Source organism: Ursus arctos, unplaced genomic scaffold (assembly GCF_023065955.2).
Source record: "Ursus arctos isolate Adak ecotype North America unplaced genomic scaffold, UrsArc2.0 scaffold_12, whole genome shotgun sequence".
NCBI lineage: Eukaryota > Metazoa > Chordata > Mammalia > Carnivora > Ursidae > Ursus > Ursus arctos.
The window spans coordinates 63,029,595-63,047,110 of NW_026622786.1; the positions used below are offsets into that span (position 1 = coordinate 63,029,595).

General features: G+C 47.7%; 2 protein-coding genes across 5 annotated transcripts in view; one reads left to right on the forward strand and one right to left on the reverse strand.

Annotated features, from left to right (window-relative positions):
* Positions 1–1,612: 1,612 nt before the first annotated feature.
* Positions 1,613–9,434, forward strand: CZIB (CXXC motif containing zinc binding protein). 2 transcript variants are annotated; one of them, XM_026498061.3, is made up of 8 exons: positions 1,613–1,803; positions 2,016–2,073; positions 3,420–3,476; positions 3,832–3,913; positions 4,121–4,152; positions 5,577–5,654; positions 6,352–6,417; positions 7,290–9,434. In XM_026498061.3, exons 2-8 carry the CDS (start codon positions 2,050–2,052, stop codon positions 7,365–7,367), a joined length of 417 nt encoding a protein of 138 aa, XP_026353846.1. In that variant the 5' UTR covers positions 1,613–1,803; positions 2,016–2,049; the 3' UTR covers positions 7,368–9,434. The 2 variants fall into 2 exon arrangements, with proteins under 2 accessions (XP_026353846.1, XP_026353844.1); XM_026498059.4 differs by having other exon boundaries at positions 1,681–1,803; positions 2,016–2,099.
* Positions 9,435–16,541: 7,107 nt separating this feature from the next.
* CPT2 (carnitine palmitoyltransferase 2) overlaps positions 16,542–17,516 on the reverse strand; it is a 45,808-nt gene continuing 44,833 nt past the window's right edge. For all 3 annotated transcript variants that reach the window (XM_057310777.1, XM_026498063.4, XM_044383855.3), the window contains one exon: positions 16,542–17,182. In XM_057310777.1, the coding sequence (XP_057166760.1) occupies positions 16,851–17,182 (332 nt within the window). In that variant the 3' untranslated portion in view covers positions 16,542–16,850. The remainder of the gene's footprint in view (positions 17,183–17,516) is intronic.

Genomic DNA, 17,516 nt, shown 5'->3' on the forward strand with positions numbered 1-17,516 from the left:
ATTTTATAAAGACCTGAACATGCGAACTCTCAACTATTTTTTAAAACACGGACACCCTGTGTGTTTGCCAATGTATCACCAAAAATCTCTTAATCAACTGTAGATATAACTACCAATTTACAGGAATAAGAGAATAGAGAGAAAAGTTAGAAAATATAATAGATTTTTTAAAAAGAAAGAAAATAAAATAGAAATCTAATCAATATCCAAAGGAAACTCCAGGGTAGAGGATCTGGCTTCAATAAACAAATTGCAAACGTAAAATAGAGATGGTGTGGGAAGTGGTAGATTAAAGGAGATTTAAGAAACACATAATCAGTACACTGTTTGGACCCTATTTGGATTATGACTCAAAAAAACATAAAATTGACATCATTAAGGAAATTTGGACACTGGGTATTTTATATTAATGAAGTATTGCTAAATTTTTGGGTGTGAAATGGGTTTTTCCCCCTCTGGCTTTATTGAAATATAATTGAGGTTAGTGTTTTTTAAATCCTCTTTTACAGATACATCTGTAGGTGTTTCAGTATGGAGGAAAACATTTTGGTTTAGTACTATATAAGGGATAAAATGCCTGGTCTCAGAGAAGTTTTCTAATAATCCATTTTAAAAATCAGTACAGGAACTGAGACCTAGCTGGTATGGACAGTGTGGGAATTTGTTCGGTAGGCAGATCTGCAGGAACTTTTCCTGGCTGCTAAATTGCACTGCTTCCTTAGGCAAATTGCTGGTTTACCAGGTCATGGGCGCTGAAAGGAACTGGGCTTGGTAAGTCTCATTTGTGGGGAGGTGATTAGGATAAGCTCACATCCCACAAGACAGGGCAACTTGGGACGTGTCCCAAGTCTTTGACTCCTAGGCCAGTGTTCCCGCCCCCAATACGCACAATCTGCCTCCTTCAAAGATAGCAGCAGCTTAGGTCCAGATCTGGGACCAGAGATGTCAGGGTTCCTAACTCCAGTGCATCCCCCTCGATAGAAGGGTACCTGGGGCAATGAAGTAAGTTGGTGAAGTAGACAATAGTAACTCCAAATTTTAAATGACCGTGAGAACCTCAAAGGCTGTGTGTCGCAAATAGGCTTTCCTTGGAACACCCACAGCTTCCGTATGGTCTCAGATGTGCCCTGGACAAGAGGACAGATAAGCTTCAGGTAGTGTACAAGGATAAACCAGGAGTCCAGAGAAGAGCCAGCTGAAAGGGAGTGTGCAATGTTGGGGACTGCAGCGAGACGTGTACGTGGGGTAACCCTCTGAAAGCAGGTCTCCCGGGGGAAAGAGAAAGAGCGGTTTAGAGAAGGCCCCATCCCCCAAATCTGCGAAGCTGGCCGCGGGGCAGGCGAAACCGACGCGATCTAAGAGGCCTCAGAAGGGAGCAGGGACCAGGCGGTTGTTGGGTGAGAGAAGACCGAGTAGTGAAGAGACAGGAAAGAGAACTGAGGGGCAGAAGGAAGCCCTAGCAGAGGTTTCGCGCAGGCACTATCGTGTTTGCTACGGTATCCCTCAGACTAGCATACTGCCGGCACGAGATCGGCGTTCAGCAAATATCTGGAAGCAGGCTTCCGCAGGTCTGAGCTCAGGCTGATTGAGCACTCAAGATACCGCGACCGCTCCTCCTAACGGAAGAAAAAAAAAACCCCAGCGCGCGAGGCAAGCAGCGGCGTCTGAAGGCCCCGCCCCGTCTGACGCACGCCGGAGGTCCGCACACGGTGCGCTGGCCGCGCCCACCGTTTACGACGGGTCGGAAAGTAGGGGCCGCAGCTCTCGACGGGCCGGGTCGGGCCGATCCGAGCCACTATGGGGGTGAGGCGCAGACAAACTGCCGACGGGGCAGGGACGGGGAGGTGGCGAGGATCTGGGAGGCGGGAATTCGTGCCAGAAGGGAATGAGAGAAGTGGGCTTGCGCTGAGAAGGAGCGGGGAGGCAGAGCACGCATCCAGGAGGGGCGGGGCCGGGGCTAGTTAGGGCTGCGCAGGCGCGGTCGATGCACGTGCTCTGGCCCTCCCTCTCCGCAGAAAATTGCGCTGCAGCTCAAAGCCACGCTGGAGAATGTCACCAACCTCCGCCCCTTGGGTGAGGACTTCCGGTGGTACCTAAAGGTGCGGCTGGAGGGGCGGGACCCTAGGCGGGAGAGGGGAGGGGCATCGGAGGGGCTGTAGGCGCCGCGAGGTTCCGGGTGGGGGAGCGACTCCGGAAGTGGGCAGGGCGCTATGGGCCGGGGCCCAGGGAAAGCTTTCCCGACCCAGAGTCTGTTTCCAAGGGGAGCTTTGTCTCCAGCAAGATTGGAAATGTATAACCGTTAAATGTTTTTTTCCTGAATAGGATTTATTCACTTTTTTTTTTTTAAGATTTTATTTTATTTATTTATTTGACAGAGAGAGAGACAGCCAGAGAGACAGGGAGCACAGGCAGGGGGAGTGGGAGAGGAAGAAGCAGGCTCCCAGCGGAGGAGCCTCATGTGGGGCTCGATCCCGGAAGGCCAGGATCATGCCCTGAGCCTTAGGCAGACGCTTAACGACTGAGCCACCCAGGCGCCCCTGTTCATTTTTCTAAATGTATTGGTTTAATTCTTAATTAGTAATGTCTTGGAATTCCTTTTGTAATTTTTCCTCCGTGAAATATTTCTTGTTGTGTAAATACTAAACGAAAGACTACCTGAAGGGATCTTGGGATTGTTTAGTAAGGAGGGGAATTTCCCCTTCAATTTGATGATTAGATTTTATTTATCGTGAAATCGTTTTAATTTTGATCGTGGCTTCCCCCATCCCTCCCCATCCCATACTGATGAATCTGGTACTCTGGTGGCTTGGTCTACAGAGTCCCCCCTCTTACCTAGCAGTGTGAGGCCCTTCACTCTCCCAGATTTCAGAGCTTCTGCTCTATTTCCCTCTTCGTCTAAACCCCAGCATCCTTCAGAACCTGGAAAAAGTTCTGTCCCTTTTAGGAAGCTTTCTGGCCACCTTTACTACCAAATATTTGGAAGCTCGAGTACCAGCGCTTATTTGAGGAATTAATGTTCTTCCACTTCAAAAAGCACAGAGTTTAGCAGAGTAGACAGAGAAATAGGGTAACAGTGGTAAGTACTTTTTCTAAGAACCTAGGAGGCCTGTGAGAACATAAGGGAAGCTGCAGACCCAACAAGGGGTGAGGGTGGGAGTTGTTGAGACCATTTCTTGAATTTCCAGCCAGACAGGGTACTTCTTAGAGGAGGGCGGGCACACCAGCAGGAGACACACTTGACCTGTTCTTTGCCCAGCGAGAAATTTCGGTTATGTCCTTGGTGGGGCTGGTTGTAACGATGAGGTGAAATTGTGGACAGGAAGGTAGGTTGAGCCTGCCTACGTCACACTTTTCTTGCCCTTCCCCTGTGTGTCCAGCTGAGCCAACTACTTTACTAACCCTCTTTTTCCTCCCCCAAGATGAAATGTGGCAACTGTGGTGAGATTTCAGAGAAGTGGCAGTATATTCGGCTGATGGTAACTACTCCCCCTACCACCATACCCACACGCACACACACATAGGCCTCTGGGCAGGGATTTGGGGAGGGAACCTGTGGCCCTAATCTCTCATGTCTTTGGACTCTGCTTTTTGTGGTTTGGAAGGGCAGCCATTAGTATGGTCAACACTGGGAAGAACAGGCTTCTTTGGAATGCGAGGCAGAGTTCAAAATCAAGGGGAGTCCCTTTCTCAGTCTCAAGAAACTCCCCAGGATTCTTGTCCTAGCAGATGGTACTCCCTGTTTGGGTCTTGGTCTCTTCACCTGTCTAATAAGTGGTAGACAGGATCATGTCTAATTAACGTGTGACTAGAGATTCTGTTTACCCTTGCCAGGACAGTGTGGCACTGAAGGGAGGTCGTGGCAGCGCCTCCATGGTCCAGAAGTGCAAGCTGTGTGCAAGGGAAAACTCCATCGGTAGGTCAGGCCACGGATCCTGAGCTCTGCCAACTGGGGCTACGTCTTCCTGGTACCAGACCAAAAGCAGGCTCATGTTACTGTGGGTGGACCCAGGCCTAAGGTGCCCGGGCTGTGGCAGCCGACTCTTCTTCCCAGAGCCACATCTGGGCACAGGGATGGGGGCAGAGTATGGACTCAAGTCAACTTTGTCTTTTTATGTTTCAGAGATTTTGCGCAGCACCATCCAATCTTACAATGTAAGTTTCCTGCTGTGGTGGCAGGTGTGGTGGGATTAAATCTAAGCTGGGAGCTAGGAGGCCTGGGTTCTAGAGTTCTTGCTGTCCTGCACCAGAGTGACTTGCTGTGGGACATTCATTCATGTACTCACTTGTTCACTGATTCAGCATATATTGGCCGAGTGCCTGGTAGGAAGAAGATTCGTAAACAGGCTGTTACAATGTCTTCTCTAATACGCACTGGGCTGTGGGAGCTCAGGGAACCTCTGCCCAACCTGTCCACTCAGTTCCCATCACTGGGAGCGCTTGCCTTGTCTGCACCGGGGGGCTCGTGAGCCTTCTCTAGCACCCTGATGTTGACATTCGCTAGTTGTACGTTACTGTGTAACACTGGTCCAAAGGGGAGGGAGGGAGTGTGCGCTTTGCATCTCTTTGTTTAAAGTGTAGTTACTTGTATTCACCCATTCCTTTTTTTTTTTTTTTAAGATTTTATTTATTTATATGAGAGAGCATGAGCAGGGGGAGTGGCAAAGGGAGGGGGAGAGGGAGAAGCAGATTCCCCACTGAGCCGCAGCCCAACACAGGGCTCAGTCCCAGGACCCCAAAGTGATGACATGAGCTGAAGTCAGACACTTAACTGACGGAGCCACGCAGGGGCCCACCTTACTTAGTATTTTTGTAACATGTCTGATTTATGTCAAATTCTCAGCTTCATCCTGAAGTTAAAGGGAGAAGTTGCCAGGACTTGCTTTCGAGTAATGATATGCAGTAGGTGAGACACACCAGCAAACATAAAGCAAACCCGGGCCAACAGAGTGCCTCGTCCGTGCCAGGCACGTGATCGGTGTGTGGGAAAGGACTGTAGCGTGAAGGACAGAGTGAGACTGAATGTGGGGCGTGGTGCTTGGCATCTCTGGACCCATGGGTCAGGCAGGCATGAATCCCTCATTATACCAGCCCCCTCAGAGGTGCCTCTTCCACATCAAAAGCCCATTTCAAAGGCTCGTAAGTCAGCCTCCGGCCTCATAGCACGGCAGAGGCGTAGCCAAAGGCTGCGGGTCAGCATCCTGGGCCATTGGGAAGATCTGGAGACTTTATAGCCTAACATTCTTGTTCATATTTTTTATTTTGATAATTTTATCTGCCATTTATCGAGCATAGTATCGGGTGCTACAGCGGGGCACTTCCACGTAGTTCAGATTTTCACAGCAAACCTGCAGCGGGGTCCTCAGCCCAATCTGACAATTTTGGGCCCAGCTGGGAAGAGAGGTAGAGCTGTCTGAGCGCATATCCAGGCAGGCTGACTCCAGAACAGTCTTTCTCCTGCCGCAACTGTGTCCAGGAAGGTCTCATGAGGAACAGGTGCCCAGTGCAGGCTTCTTCCAGAAGAGGAGTTGCTCCCGAGTCCCATTCTGTGGGACATACTCAACACACTTCTTTTCTAGGCTGAAGACAACGAGAAGTTCAAGACAGTCGTAGAGTTTGAATGCCGAGGCCTTGAACCAGTTGATTTCCAGCCCCAGGTGCGTAACCTGTATCTTCGGGGAGGGCATATAGGAAGTAACCACAGAACTTTGCTTCATCCAGAGACCGTGGACTAGGACTCCTCCTCTTTAAGGATAATAACTGTTAGTTATTGAGCACCTGCTGTATGTTGGACTGTGCTGGTCATGTTTACATATTACTTCATTTAACCCTCACAGTACCATGTGAAGTTACTCATCCTATTTTTTGGACAAGGAAAGAACTTCAGAGATTTTGCATCTTGGCCCGGGTGACAGTAAGCACTGCAACTGTCCTTTGAATGCAGGTCTATCTGACTCCAGAGCCAGCACTCACCCCACTTTATGCAGCTTTTCCACCTCATGACAAATCTGTGAGGCAGGGAGAAAAAACAGCATTCTCATCCCCGTTTCCTAAACAAGAAAACTAAGGTCCAGAGAGGAGAATGACATGCCCAGGATCTTTTAGGAACTCGGGGATAGTGGAAAGGTTTACCCCATACCTCCTGCCTCTGGCCCAGGGCTCTGGTTTAGAGGAACCACTGTAGTCCTGGGAAAGCTGCCAGGCCAAAAAGTGCAGTAGTTATTCCAGAACAGGAGCTCGCACTGCATCTCCGTCCTCCCAACCCACGGGTGCTGTGAATCCCTGGCCAGGCCTTACAGGCCAGACCAGTGCCTCCTTTCCCCCAGACTAACCGCGCCTTCCTGTCACCTACAGGCTGGGTTTGCTGCTGAGGGTGTGGAATCGGGGACAGTCTTCAGTGATATTAATCTGCAGGAGAAGGTACAGGACTTGGGGCCTGGCGGGGTGGTATAAGGTACCTGGTGGGGATTATCCTTTCCTTTCGATGAACAAAGATCAAGAGAAAGCTGACTCCACATTTGTTTTATTTTTGTTGGTGATTTTGCTGTTTAAATGGCCCCAAGTGTAGTGCTGAAGTGCTCCCCAGTGTTCCACAAGCGAGAAGGCCGGGATATGCCTGACGGAGAGAACACATGTTAGCTAAGCTTCGCGTAGGCGTTCCAGTGCTGTTGGCTAGGAGTTCAGTATTAATGAATCAACTATATATAAGATCTTTCTACACAGAAACCTACCCAAAACAAGTTTGCATATTGATTGGTTGAAGAAAATGTGATCAGAGATTTCCAAGAACCTAACCCTGTGTTTCCCCTGGGAGTGGCGGTTCACTATTTACTAATTCAGTGACTGTGGTGGTTTTGTAGACTTATAACTACCATGAATAATGAAAATCAATTGTATTAGTGAACGTGTTACTACCTCACATAAGCCTTGTGGTCAGGCTTCAAAAGGAGAACTAAAACCTCCTTGAGTTTGCACAGCACCTCATAACAATAGCTGGAATTGACTGAGCTCTTTTTGGTGCCTGACACTATGCTAAGTACTTCTGTCTGGGTTTCCTCACTTGCTTCTTTCAAAATTCAACATGTTATTGTCCCTTTTTTTAATAGAGGGCAGAACTGAGGCTCTGAGAAGTTAAGTGACTTGCCCAGAATGTACTCTAGCTCTCTTCTAGGTCATACATATTCATGAATATCTCAGTAAGAGCCTGAACTGGGCCTATAAAGTCCCAGAGTGCCATTGTCCCTACCGTCCTAAGCCATCACGAGACTGACAGGGCCATTTTTTCCCCACAGGACTGGACTGACTATGACGAAAAAGCTCAGGAATCTGTGGGAATCTACGAGGTCACTCACCAGTTTGTGAAGTGCTGAACCTTCTTCCTGCCCACTTGCTTCAACTGAGAAGGGACAATGTGCCCCGAGCAGCAGAGCCCACTGAGGCTAGTCCCCTCATCCCTTGTCTCCTGGAAGCTATCCAAGCCCTCACAGCCTGCCTACTGGGCTGTGTCACAGCTTCCCAAGCCCCACCAATAAAGCCCCTGTTTGTGCCGCACTGGTGCGTGAGGGCAGAGTCAGGTGACAGCAACTCCCTCCACAAATAGGACTTCCTGTTGGAAGGCTCTGACTGCTTCCTGGCACATTCCCACAGGATAGGATCCAGTTTGTAGAAGACGCAGGAACACATAGCTTCTGAGGGCTCTCCAGCTCTTGGGGAGCAGGTAGGTCAACCCAGAGGACCTAAGGTGTCAAGGCCAATGGAGCAAAGGGCAGCCGGGCCTGTGTCATGATGCCATGCACCCCACGGTCCTGAGCCAAACATTACGTTGCCCACCTTGGCTCTCAAGTAAACCGAGGCATTTCTGGCTGGTGTCACTTCATATTCCAGGGCTAGCAGGGACTTTAGAGGCAGCAGTCCAGTCCTGGCATGAATCTGCTCTGTGAAATTCCTGCTGGACGGTCATCAAGTCTTTGTCCATCTGCTGTGATGGGGCAATCCTCTCCCATCACGGGCGTCAGTATCAAAGTCCTTCCTTCTGCTAAGTCAGCCTCTGTGTTCCCTGGAGCCCCTGCTGGCCCTGGTTTGTCACCTTTGTGGTCATGCTTCCATGTTCTGCCCCTGGACAGGCCAGGGGAGGTCTGAAGACAGGAGTCATGGCCCTGTAAGTCCGTGGGCCTGGTCGCCTGGGTCTGAAGACCCCTGCAGAGTAGGGCGAGTTGCTGGGTGTGCAGTTAGATCGTGAGGACTGAGGACATGCTCATGCACTCACACTGGTGAACCCACCATTTGGAAAACCTGTTGTGAGAGACCTTATTTCTCCAGTGTTCTGCTGGAGCCAAAATTCTTTGGAAGTAAAAATGATTACCTTCATTTTCTGAGAAGCCCACTGGGAAAAAGTCTGCCCACTTCCAGACTGGTTGTGGGGGGCTCTAGGAAGGGACAGTACTACCTCAGATTTCAGATAAAGCTGGCTGTGTCCGAGGGAAGTAAAGTGACCCCTACCTTGTCCGTTCTCCAGTCTAGCATCTACATCGTGTTTCCTCTAGGTTCCCTGTGTTCCTGGCCCCCGGACCTGCTCTTTTCTGCATCTGACAGAGCAGAGCTTCTCTGGCCCGCCCTCAGCCAGCAGGTCTATCCAGGCTGTCAACCCCAGGGTCCAGTCCACTGCCCAGCTGGAAAGCAAATAAGTGGAAGCAGCCTGAGTAAGCAGCCTTTCTGGGTTTAAGTCTCTTATGGCTCACAAAGAAGCAATAAAAGGATCTCAAGGTTTTCTTTATATTTTACATTATTTTCTCATTTTTCAAGAGGTAGAAGAACCCAAATAATCATTAACAGATTAAAGGAAAATCAGATGATGTCAACAGATGCAGAAAAAGTGTTCAGTAAAATTTCATACCCATTCAACAACAAAAACAACAAACTGTAGAAACTCTTTTAGCAGACTGGGAATAGAAAGGAACTACCCTCACCTCACAAAGTGGTTTATAGGAAACCTAAAGCAAATGAAATGTGTGAAGTATTCCAGTCAAGGTTAGGGTAAGCTGAGGATACCCTTCATCACTGCTACTCTGCCTTGTGCGTGAGGTCCCCAGTGCGCTAAGACAACATAAAGTAAAGGGAAAGTATCAAAGGAAGAAACAGCTCATTTTCACGGATTGTGATTTTCCACTTAAAAATACAAAAGCATTAATAGGTGCTGGATTTAAGATCAATATATAGAAATTGATAAATTCCATTTCGGGGGCACCTGGGTGGCACAGCGGTTAAGCATCTGCCTTCGGCTCAGGGCATGATCCCGGCGTTCCGGGATCGAGCCCCACATCAGGCTCCTCTGCTATGAGCCTGCTTCTTCCTCTCCCACTCCTCCTGCTTGTGTTTCCTCTCTCGCTGGCTGTCTCGCTCTGTCAAATAAATAAAATCTTTAAAAAAAAAAAAAGAAATTCCATTTCAGTACACTGCTGACATGCAAGATGTCAATCAAGAAAAAAGTACCATTTATAATAGTAACAAAAAAAATACCTCCAAAGTAAATAGGAGTTAAATCTATCAAAAATGTTCATGACCTTAGTGTTTGAGAAAATTATTAACTTGGCTGAAAGGTGTTAAAGCCTAAATAAATGGAGACCTATACTATTATCGGTGGATAGGAAGACTTGATATAATCCTTCTCAACAAATGTATTTATAAAGTTCTTGTCCAAGTCTCAACTTTTTAACAGAAGTTGATTCTGAAATCTGATGTGACACAGGTGGGAGACCCCCTCTACCAGATGTCACGATGTAGTGACAGAGCAACGGCAGTGAAGCCAGCGCCATACTGGCGCTGTGATAGACCAGCGGACAGTAGACAGACCGCTGCATGTATGAAAACCAGTTTAGGACGGGGCTGGTGCAGATCAGTACGGAAATTTTTAACTCGCCAATAAATGGTGCTGGGGCAACTGTTGAGCTGTGCGCAGTGAACGATCCTGGGACGTGTTTCACTCTGCATACGGAAGTCTGTCCCAAGGTTAGTTCCCCTGGGTGCTTTGGTGCAGCAGCATGTTGGGGTAGAAGAACCCCGGCCTCAGTGTCTGGCTCACTGTAAACACCGGGTAAGTACTGTCCCTCTCAGGACCCCATTTTCTCCATCTCAAAAAAAGGGTGCTTTCAGCTCTGACACTGTTACTAAATAAAAATTAGAATGGTGGTGGCATGTCTGAGGCCTGCCGCTCATCGCCAGGAAAGCTAGTTCCCTGCCCCATGTCCAGGACTGGTCTCCTGTCCAGGTAGTGGAAATTAAAGCTGCTGGACGCAGGGACAAGTGGAAGAGGAGACCATCTGAGTCCTAAGTTCCCTACTGTCTTGGTTGGACATTCCACAAAAGTCCTCAGGATGCCCTTCTAAGACGTTACCCTTGAACAGCTGTTTAAAAGGTACCCTCTTTATTCAATAGCATTTTAAAAAACTTGGCTTTTGGTAAATAACGAGTTGAAGGTTGGGTAACATTAAGCTGCATCCTCGTGTACAACAGTCATTTCTGTTGTTTCCCAGGAAGGGCAGACGCACCCAGGATCTCAGCCTGGCCAGGCAGCCTTGTCAGCTCACAACGCTGTCCCCATTCCTCTGTGAGCCAAGTCACCCTGGGCTGAGCCCTTACCCTGGTTAGCCACCAGAGCCCCAGACAAGGCTGCATGCGTGGCCTTCAGAAAGCCGGCCGACCATCTTCACTCTTCTGACACTTACTGTGCATCTGACCTTGGATTCAGCCGTCTTCCCTGCGGGCTTCCGCGGCAGCGAGCTCTACAGGGAGGAAGGTGCGTGCGGCCCCAGCTGTCCTGTTCAGGAGCCAGGCAACTAAACCCCACTAAGTAAAACAGTTACTCCCAAACAGGTGCATTGGCTCACTGGGAGAACTTTTGAAAAAGACATTTCTTGGCCCCACTTCATTCCTACTGAAATAGAATCTCTGGGCTAAGACCTGAGATTTTCTTTTATTTAAAAGCATTCTCGAGGGGCGCCTGGGTAGCGCAGTCGTTGGGCATCTGCCTTCGGCTCAGGGCGTGATCCCGGCGTTCCGGGATCGAGTCCCACATCAGGCTCCTCCGCTGGGAGCCTGCTTCTTCCTCTCCCACTCCCCCTGCTTGTGTTCCCTCTCTCGCTGGCTATCTCTCTCTGTCAAATAAATAAATAATCTTTAAAAAATAAAAATAAAAAAATAAAAGCATTCTCGAATGAATCTGATGTATCCAGACCACCAGAGCACACCCTGATTGACAGCAGGGTGTGCTGTGGGCTGCTGCAGGGACTAAAGGAGATAATGTTGGGGCAACGTACAGCAGTGACGCCTCGGTTAGAAATGCAGACAGTCTGGCTGTTCTCTAATGACCGACTACCCACATGTTGCTCCCTAAACGGAAACAGCAGTGAATAACTAACCGTGCCCTAATTCCCCAGGTATGGCTGTTACAGCGCTCCCTCTTCTGAGCCTAGCGCTTCCTATTTAGAAAGAATTGGTTTGGAACCAAAAGATACAATCTAAAAAGATAGAACAAATGCCAGGTGTTATTGATTATAAAAGCCAATTACTTAGATTTACAGCAGACATGGTGAGTTACATGTGAGAAAGACCTGTGGGCTTTGGGTTAATCCATAATAAGCTCAACCTATGCCAACTGCAAATTGAATTAAAAGTGGTCACAGGCTAGATCAAAAGAAATAAGGGCAAGGGGCAGGGTGAGAGCAGCCCCCCCCCTTGGTCAGTCCATGCTGTGGGGCTGTTTCATTTGGTGCTCTGCACTTGAATGCGATTACAAAGCAACCTTACTAGGCCTGGAGATGATTCCTGTGAGGTACAGTGTGAGAACAGGAGAGGTTTATCCAGGAGAAAACACTGGGAAAGGTGTGTGGGGGTGGGGTGCAGACATGATCAGTTTTTACAGAACTGAAGGATTCCCATATGGGAAAGGGCAAAGACAGTTCTACGCCATAGGGGCAAACTAGCACCAAGTGTAGAGTTTCAGGGAGAGAGATTTCAGCTCGACATAAGGAGACTCTCCTAATGTCGGTCCAAAGTTGGAATGTGATACATCACAGATCTGGAGCTCCCAATCCCTGGAGGTGTTCAAGAAGAAAAGATTATGAGGACTCAGCCTCACATGTGATTTACACAAGACTAAGTTTATCACATCAGAATTCTGGTTTTGATGCATCCAGGCAGGAATTACTGGGCTAGACAATCCAAGGAATTTTACCACCTCAATTAAGCATCGCTACTACTACAGACAAATACAGGGAGCTGAACTGTCAAAGGCCAACCGGTGAGAAAACCAGAAACTTTTCTCTCCCTTTTGAAATATCCTAATAACAACGTTTTAACAATAACTAGAGAGGGAAATGAATTTGCAATCAATTCCATGAGCTAGCTCCTCTGGCAGACCTGGGCTCTCGCCAGCTTGCGGCCACTCTTCGTACTCCCCCAGCATTAGGACGGAGAGGCTGCTTCAGTGCATTCTACACATTTAACTGGAAGCACTATTGTTCACCCTCTCTGCCCAGCTCCAGAACTCTAGCTACGGCAGCAGTCACCATCCTGTTGCACGTACTACACGGCCCACGTGCCATGCACTCTGTCGAACACGGGGATGCCTGATAGAGCCCTCAGCCTCAAGATGCTTGCTGCGACAGAGCAACAGCCAATCCCAGCACGGGGCTTCAGAGGGATAATCAGTCAGTTCTCAGATATTTAACAAGCCCTGAGGCCCCTCTGGTTGCCCACAGTCTAACAACGGAGAAAGTTGCAGAAACTGAAAAGTGCCGTGGGAAAGGTGAACCTGCCAAGACTCTTCAGGCATACTGGGGGGGGGGGGGCGGGGGGGGGCGCTAATTCAGTCTCAGAGGATGGGGTGAGGGAAGGTTTCCTAAAGGAAATGGAATCTAGTTGAAACCTGAAAGTTGAGCAGACGATGGCCAAAAGGGCAGGGAGGGAGTTGTGTTCCAAGCAGAGGCAACAGCATGGCATGGCATCCCTGAGGAAGTGTAAGCCTTTAAGAGAGGTGAGGCTGAAAAGATCAGCTGGGTCAGCTCCATTAGAGACTCAGCTGTCACAATAAGGGGTATGGACTTCTTTCCAGGGTAACGAAAAACCATTTTAGAATTTTAAGCAGAGATATGATCAGGCTTGAACATGAGAAAAATCACTGGCTACAGTGAGGAGGGAGAATGGACTGGAGGGAATGAGTGGGGTCTAAAGGCAGGAGGGCCAGTTAGGAATGAAGACATTGATTCCACCTCTTGACAGGAGGAGCTACAAAGTTACCTTCATAGGTACGGGGGCCAGGAGGCAACAAGACAGCGATCTCCAGCAACAGCCCACTATGTGTCAGGCCCCTTAATGGCTAAAACAGAGGTCAAAGCTGGAGTAGGAGGACGGAGGACAGGATGACCTTGCAACACCGTAACCTCCCTCACCTTCTCCATCCACCACCTGTCTCAGTCTCATGTCTACCTCCTCAAATCCTGGCTCCCAGTCTTTGTCATTGTGTTGCATGAAGATAATTGGAGAGGTGTCACTAGATTTGGAAAGCATGTTTGACGTGCTCTAATTTAAAACATACGCTATTAGAAACCACAATGAGATACCACTTCACCCCCACCAGAATGGCTATTTGGCCAAAAAAGATAGACGGATGATAAATGTTGGTGAGCATGTGGAGAAACTGGAACCTTCATATTCTGCTGGTGGAAATGTAAAATGGTGCAGCTACTCTGGAAAACACCCTAGCAGTTCCTTAAATGACTAAACAGAGCTACTACGTGACTCAGCAATTCCACTCCTAGGTCCATACCCAAAAGAAATGAAAACATGTTCACACAAAAACTTATACATAAATATTCACAGAATTATTCATAATAGCCAAAAGTAGAACCCAAATGACCATCACCTGGTGAATGAATAAATAAAATGTGGTATATTCATATGCTGAAATAGTATTCAGCAATAAAAAGAAAATAAGTACTGATACATACTAGAACATGGATAAACCTTGCAAACATTATGCTAAGTGAAAGAAGTCGACCACAGAGGGCCTTACATATATAGTATAATTCCATTTATACGAAATGCCCAAAATAAGAAAATTACTATAGGGACAAAAAGTAGATTAGTGTTTTAGTATTTGGGGCGGGGGGAGTTAAGGGAAAAGGGGAATGATTGCTAATGGGTATAGAGTTTCTTTGGGGGATGAAAATGTTTAAAATGCATTGTAGTGATGGTTGCACAACTGTGGATATGCTAAAATGATTGATACATTTTAAATAAGTGGAATATATAATATGTGAAGTATATCTCAATAAAGCTGTTTAAAAAAAAAAAGCCACATGGTATCCACAAAACTCGCTTTAGGGGTCCTGGGGGCACTTCAATGAGAAGCAGATAATCTCTGGAGAGGCTGGCCTGGCTGTGAATCTGGAGATGTGCCACACTTGTTCTAGAGTCATGAAGAGAGAAAGCGACCTGGACAGAACTTGCTGACTTCCCAAAGCCCACTCCTCACATGGGAGACTTCACATGGAAGTGGCTTTAGGGTCAGGAGGAGCACGGATTCATTTGACAAAGTTCGTTCTCCTGAGTCGGGAGGCCAGCTAGTTTAAGATGTAATTACCGGAAGCCGAGATGAACAGAAACAATAGAAAGAGCCCTGGACAAGGAATCAAAAGAGCCTGTCCTGATCCTACCACTTATCACGTGACCTCCTTACATTCCACAACTATCCATCTTCTGTATGTAAACTAGAGATAGCAACTTCTGTCCACTCCACAGTTGAGGGGATCAAATCAGCCAAATGCTTTACAAATGTGCAAAACTTGTGTATGAGCCCCAACTGGGTTAAGACTTAATAGCTGAGTGTTTTTGCCATCCCAGGTACCACCGCAGAATCCTTCACAGCACGAATCAAAACCAGGAGGAAGGGGGGAGGGTAAGTTGTAAGCAGGAAGGCTGAACACGGAGACAGACCATAGAAGAGATTCCTTTAAAGAACTACATGTACCCAAGGTGTACTGCCCAAGGGTACATTCACCCTGAACACATGCATGAACTACGACATCTCCGCCCCGCGAGTTTCAATCAAGGTTTTGGTTTTAAGAGCTCAACTATGCGGAGCTCTCTATTCAAGTGAGGTCAACGCTTCGATAAGGAACAGAACAGCAGCAGCACAGACATCACAGAGCAGCAAGAGAACAGGCTGAGCTTCAACTACCTGCCAGGTGCTTTGCCTATATCATTATAGCTAGTCCTCATTACATCCCCATGCCATAGGAATTGTCCTCAATTACAGAGGAACACACACCAGAGAGGCGGAATAACTTGTCATATAGGTTAGACATGGTAGAACCAGGTAGAACCAGGATACCAGTTCAGGTATTTTGGAGGGAGGGGTCAGAGACGACGCCTTCGTCGGCCTCGGCCAGAGAATTGGAGTCATCTGACTCACCCACCCTGCAAATGGCCCCATACATAGCATAGGTTTTAAACTTGCCTTTGAACTTGCCTGTTGCCTTGTCAACGATTTCCTCAGACCGCACAGGTGCACGACGCGGCTAGCGTCGTCCCCGGCCCAAAGCACAAGGCGGGCACCACGGGGCGGGAGGGAAGGATGCGCCGCGCCCCGGCAGCGATACCAGCGGTGGGGCGGGGCCTCGGCTAGTGCTTCCGGGTGACACGCGCACGCAGCCGAGCTCCGGCTCAGGTTTCTCGGTGGTGCTTCATAGATGAGAACAACGTGACGTTCACGTGTAGTGGCCTCTATCACGTGTCCCACTCTGATTAAACCACGGAATACAGGGAACCTGGTACCTATTGGGTAGTCACGAAATGATTACCGAGTGAAGGACAGGTGAAGTCGACTAAGAAGAGGTAGAGGCATGTTCATATGAACTGTAAGGAGAATTAAGTGAGATAATGCATTGGAAGTGCTTTGTGACTGGCTCATACCGGAATTCAAATCCCAGCTATCAAGTCCCCGGGTAATCCACCACAAACACAGCTTAAATTAAACACAAACAAAACCTCTTCCTTTTCAAAACACAAGACAGTACAGAACCAAACACCCTTCATGTTACAGCAGCATTCAACAGATTAACAAAAATTCTGTGTTCACTCAAAACCAGAGATTTCAAGTGCAAAATGTACAGAATAGTCACGTGTACGTTAGGCCATAGATACCACGCAAGATTCAACTGATTAATAAATACACACCAATTATAAATCTTCATTTGTCTGGAATAGTCAAATAGTACTCCCCAAATCCACAGGAATACCCTTTACTGCCACAGGACTATCAGAATCAAGCACCAGCAGACCACTTTCTAGAAAATTGAAAAGGATTTTTAGAGAGGATGTCCCAGGAGAGAGAGAAGTTAATAGGGAGGATGAAACAGCACTTCCCACCTCACCTCAAGAGCCAGGAGTCAGTGGGAACTTACTATTACCTGAACTTAATGCTGGAAAGTTCTTTGTGGGGTTTAGGAAATTAGGTTGAACAACAACAACAACTAAAAGGAACCATCTCCAAGCAACAATTAAATTTTATTTCTGCTTCAACAATAAATACACCTAAGTTATCCTTCCAAATCCCCCCTCCTGATCAAATGCCCTTAAAATTGAAATCTCCCATTCTCTTTAGTTGTGATCTGGTTCCACTTGACAATTTTATGTTTAGCTTTAAAACCATGACTTTAAAAGCTCCAGCCTTACAGCATGGGCTGCTTAGGCACCTTGTGATTTGTTTCCTTCATATACAGAATAGCACCTTTTGGCTACATAGGTCCCAATTTTCATGTCAATGAAGCGATGGAGGCTTTTCACCCATCCAGAAGCTAAGTTTTGATGCATTGGCCTTCTAAGGCATCAAATATGTCTTCTAAGGCCTTTTCTACACACTGAAGAAACTCCCGGGCATTGCGGCCTGGGTAGGAGGAGACGTTGCAGCCTATCCAGTTGTCGTGAACGGTATACCCAATGCCAAAGCCATCAGGGACCACAGGGGCAAAGCCCCCGATGTTCACTGCTGGGCTGCTCAGCGTGCTCGTGGACAGGATGTTGTGGTTTATCTGCCCATACGCAGGGTCCAGGTATAGCTCAGGTGGAACAATCCCCTTGGCTGCTGCCAGGTACCGCAGAGCAAATAAGTGTCGATCAAAGCCCTGGCCTGCCAGAGACAAAATAGAAAACCAGAGTCTCAGAATCATAGAACGGAAAGGGACCTTAGTAAACCCCCCACCCTCTGTAGTCAGAGTCCCCTTCACAGCATCTTTGAGAGTGGAAGAAGGCTCTGTCTGCTTATGCACGCACACGTCCAACTCACTAACTCTGCAGCTGAGCCTAAAATGAAAGTATGATTTTAAAAAATTCTGAAACTGAATCAGCTTAAACAGTCAAAAAAAAAAAACAAAAAACGAAAAGAGCTATGAATTCAAAAACCAAAATAAAACCCAAAGTCTAAGTCTAGTGTAAAAGACAAGATTGAGTCACTGGAACAAAAG

Bases quoted from the DNA above. Each gene is read 5' to 3' on its own strand.
- CZIB (XM_026498059.4), top strand. The intron at 3,477-3,831 runs GTAACTACTCCC...TACCCTTGCCAG, and splicing joins GGCAGTATATTCGGCTGATG to GACAGTGTGGCACTGAAGGG. The intron at 6,418-7,289 runs GTACAGGACTTG...TTTTCCCCACAG, and splicing joins ATATTAATCTGCAGGAGAAG to GACTGGACTGACTATGACGA.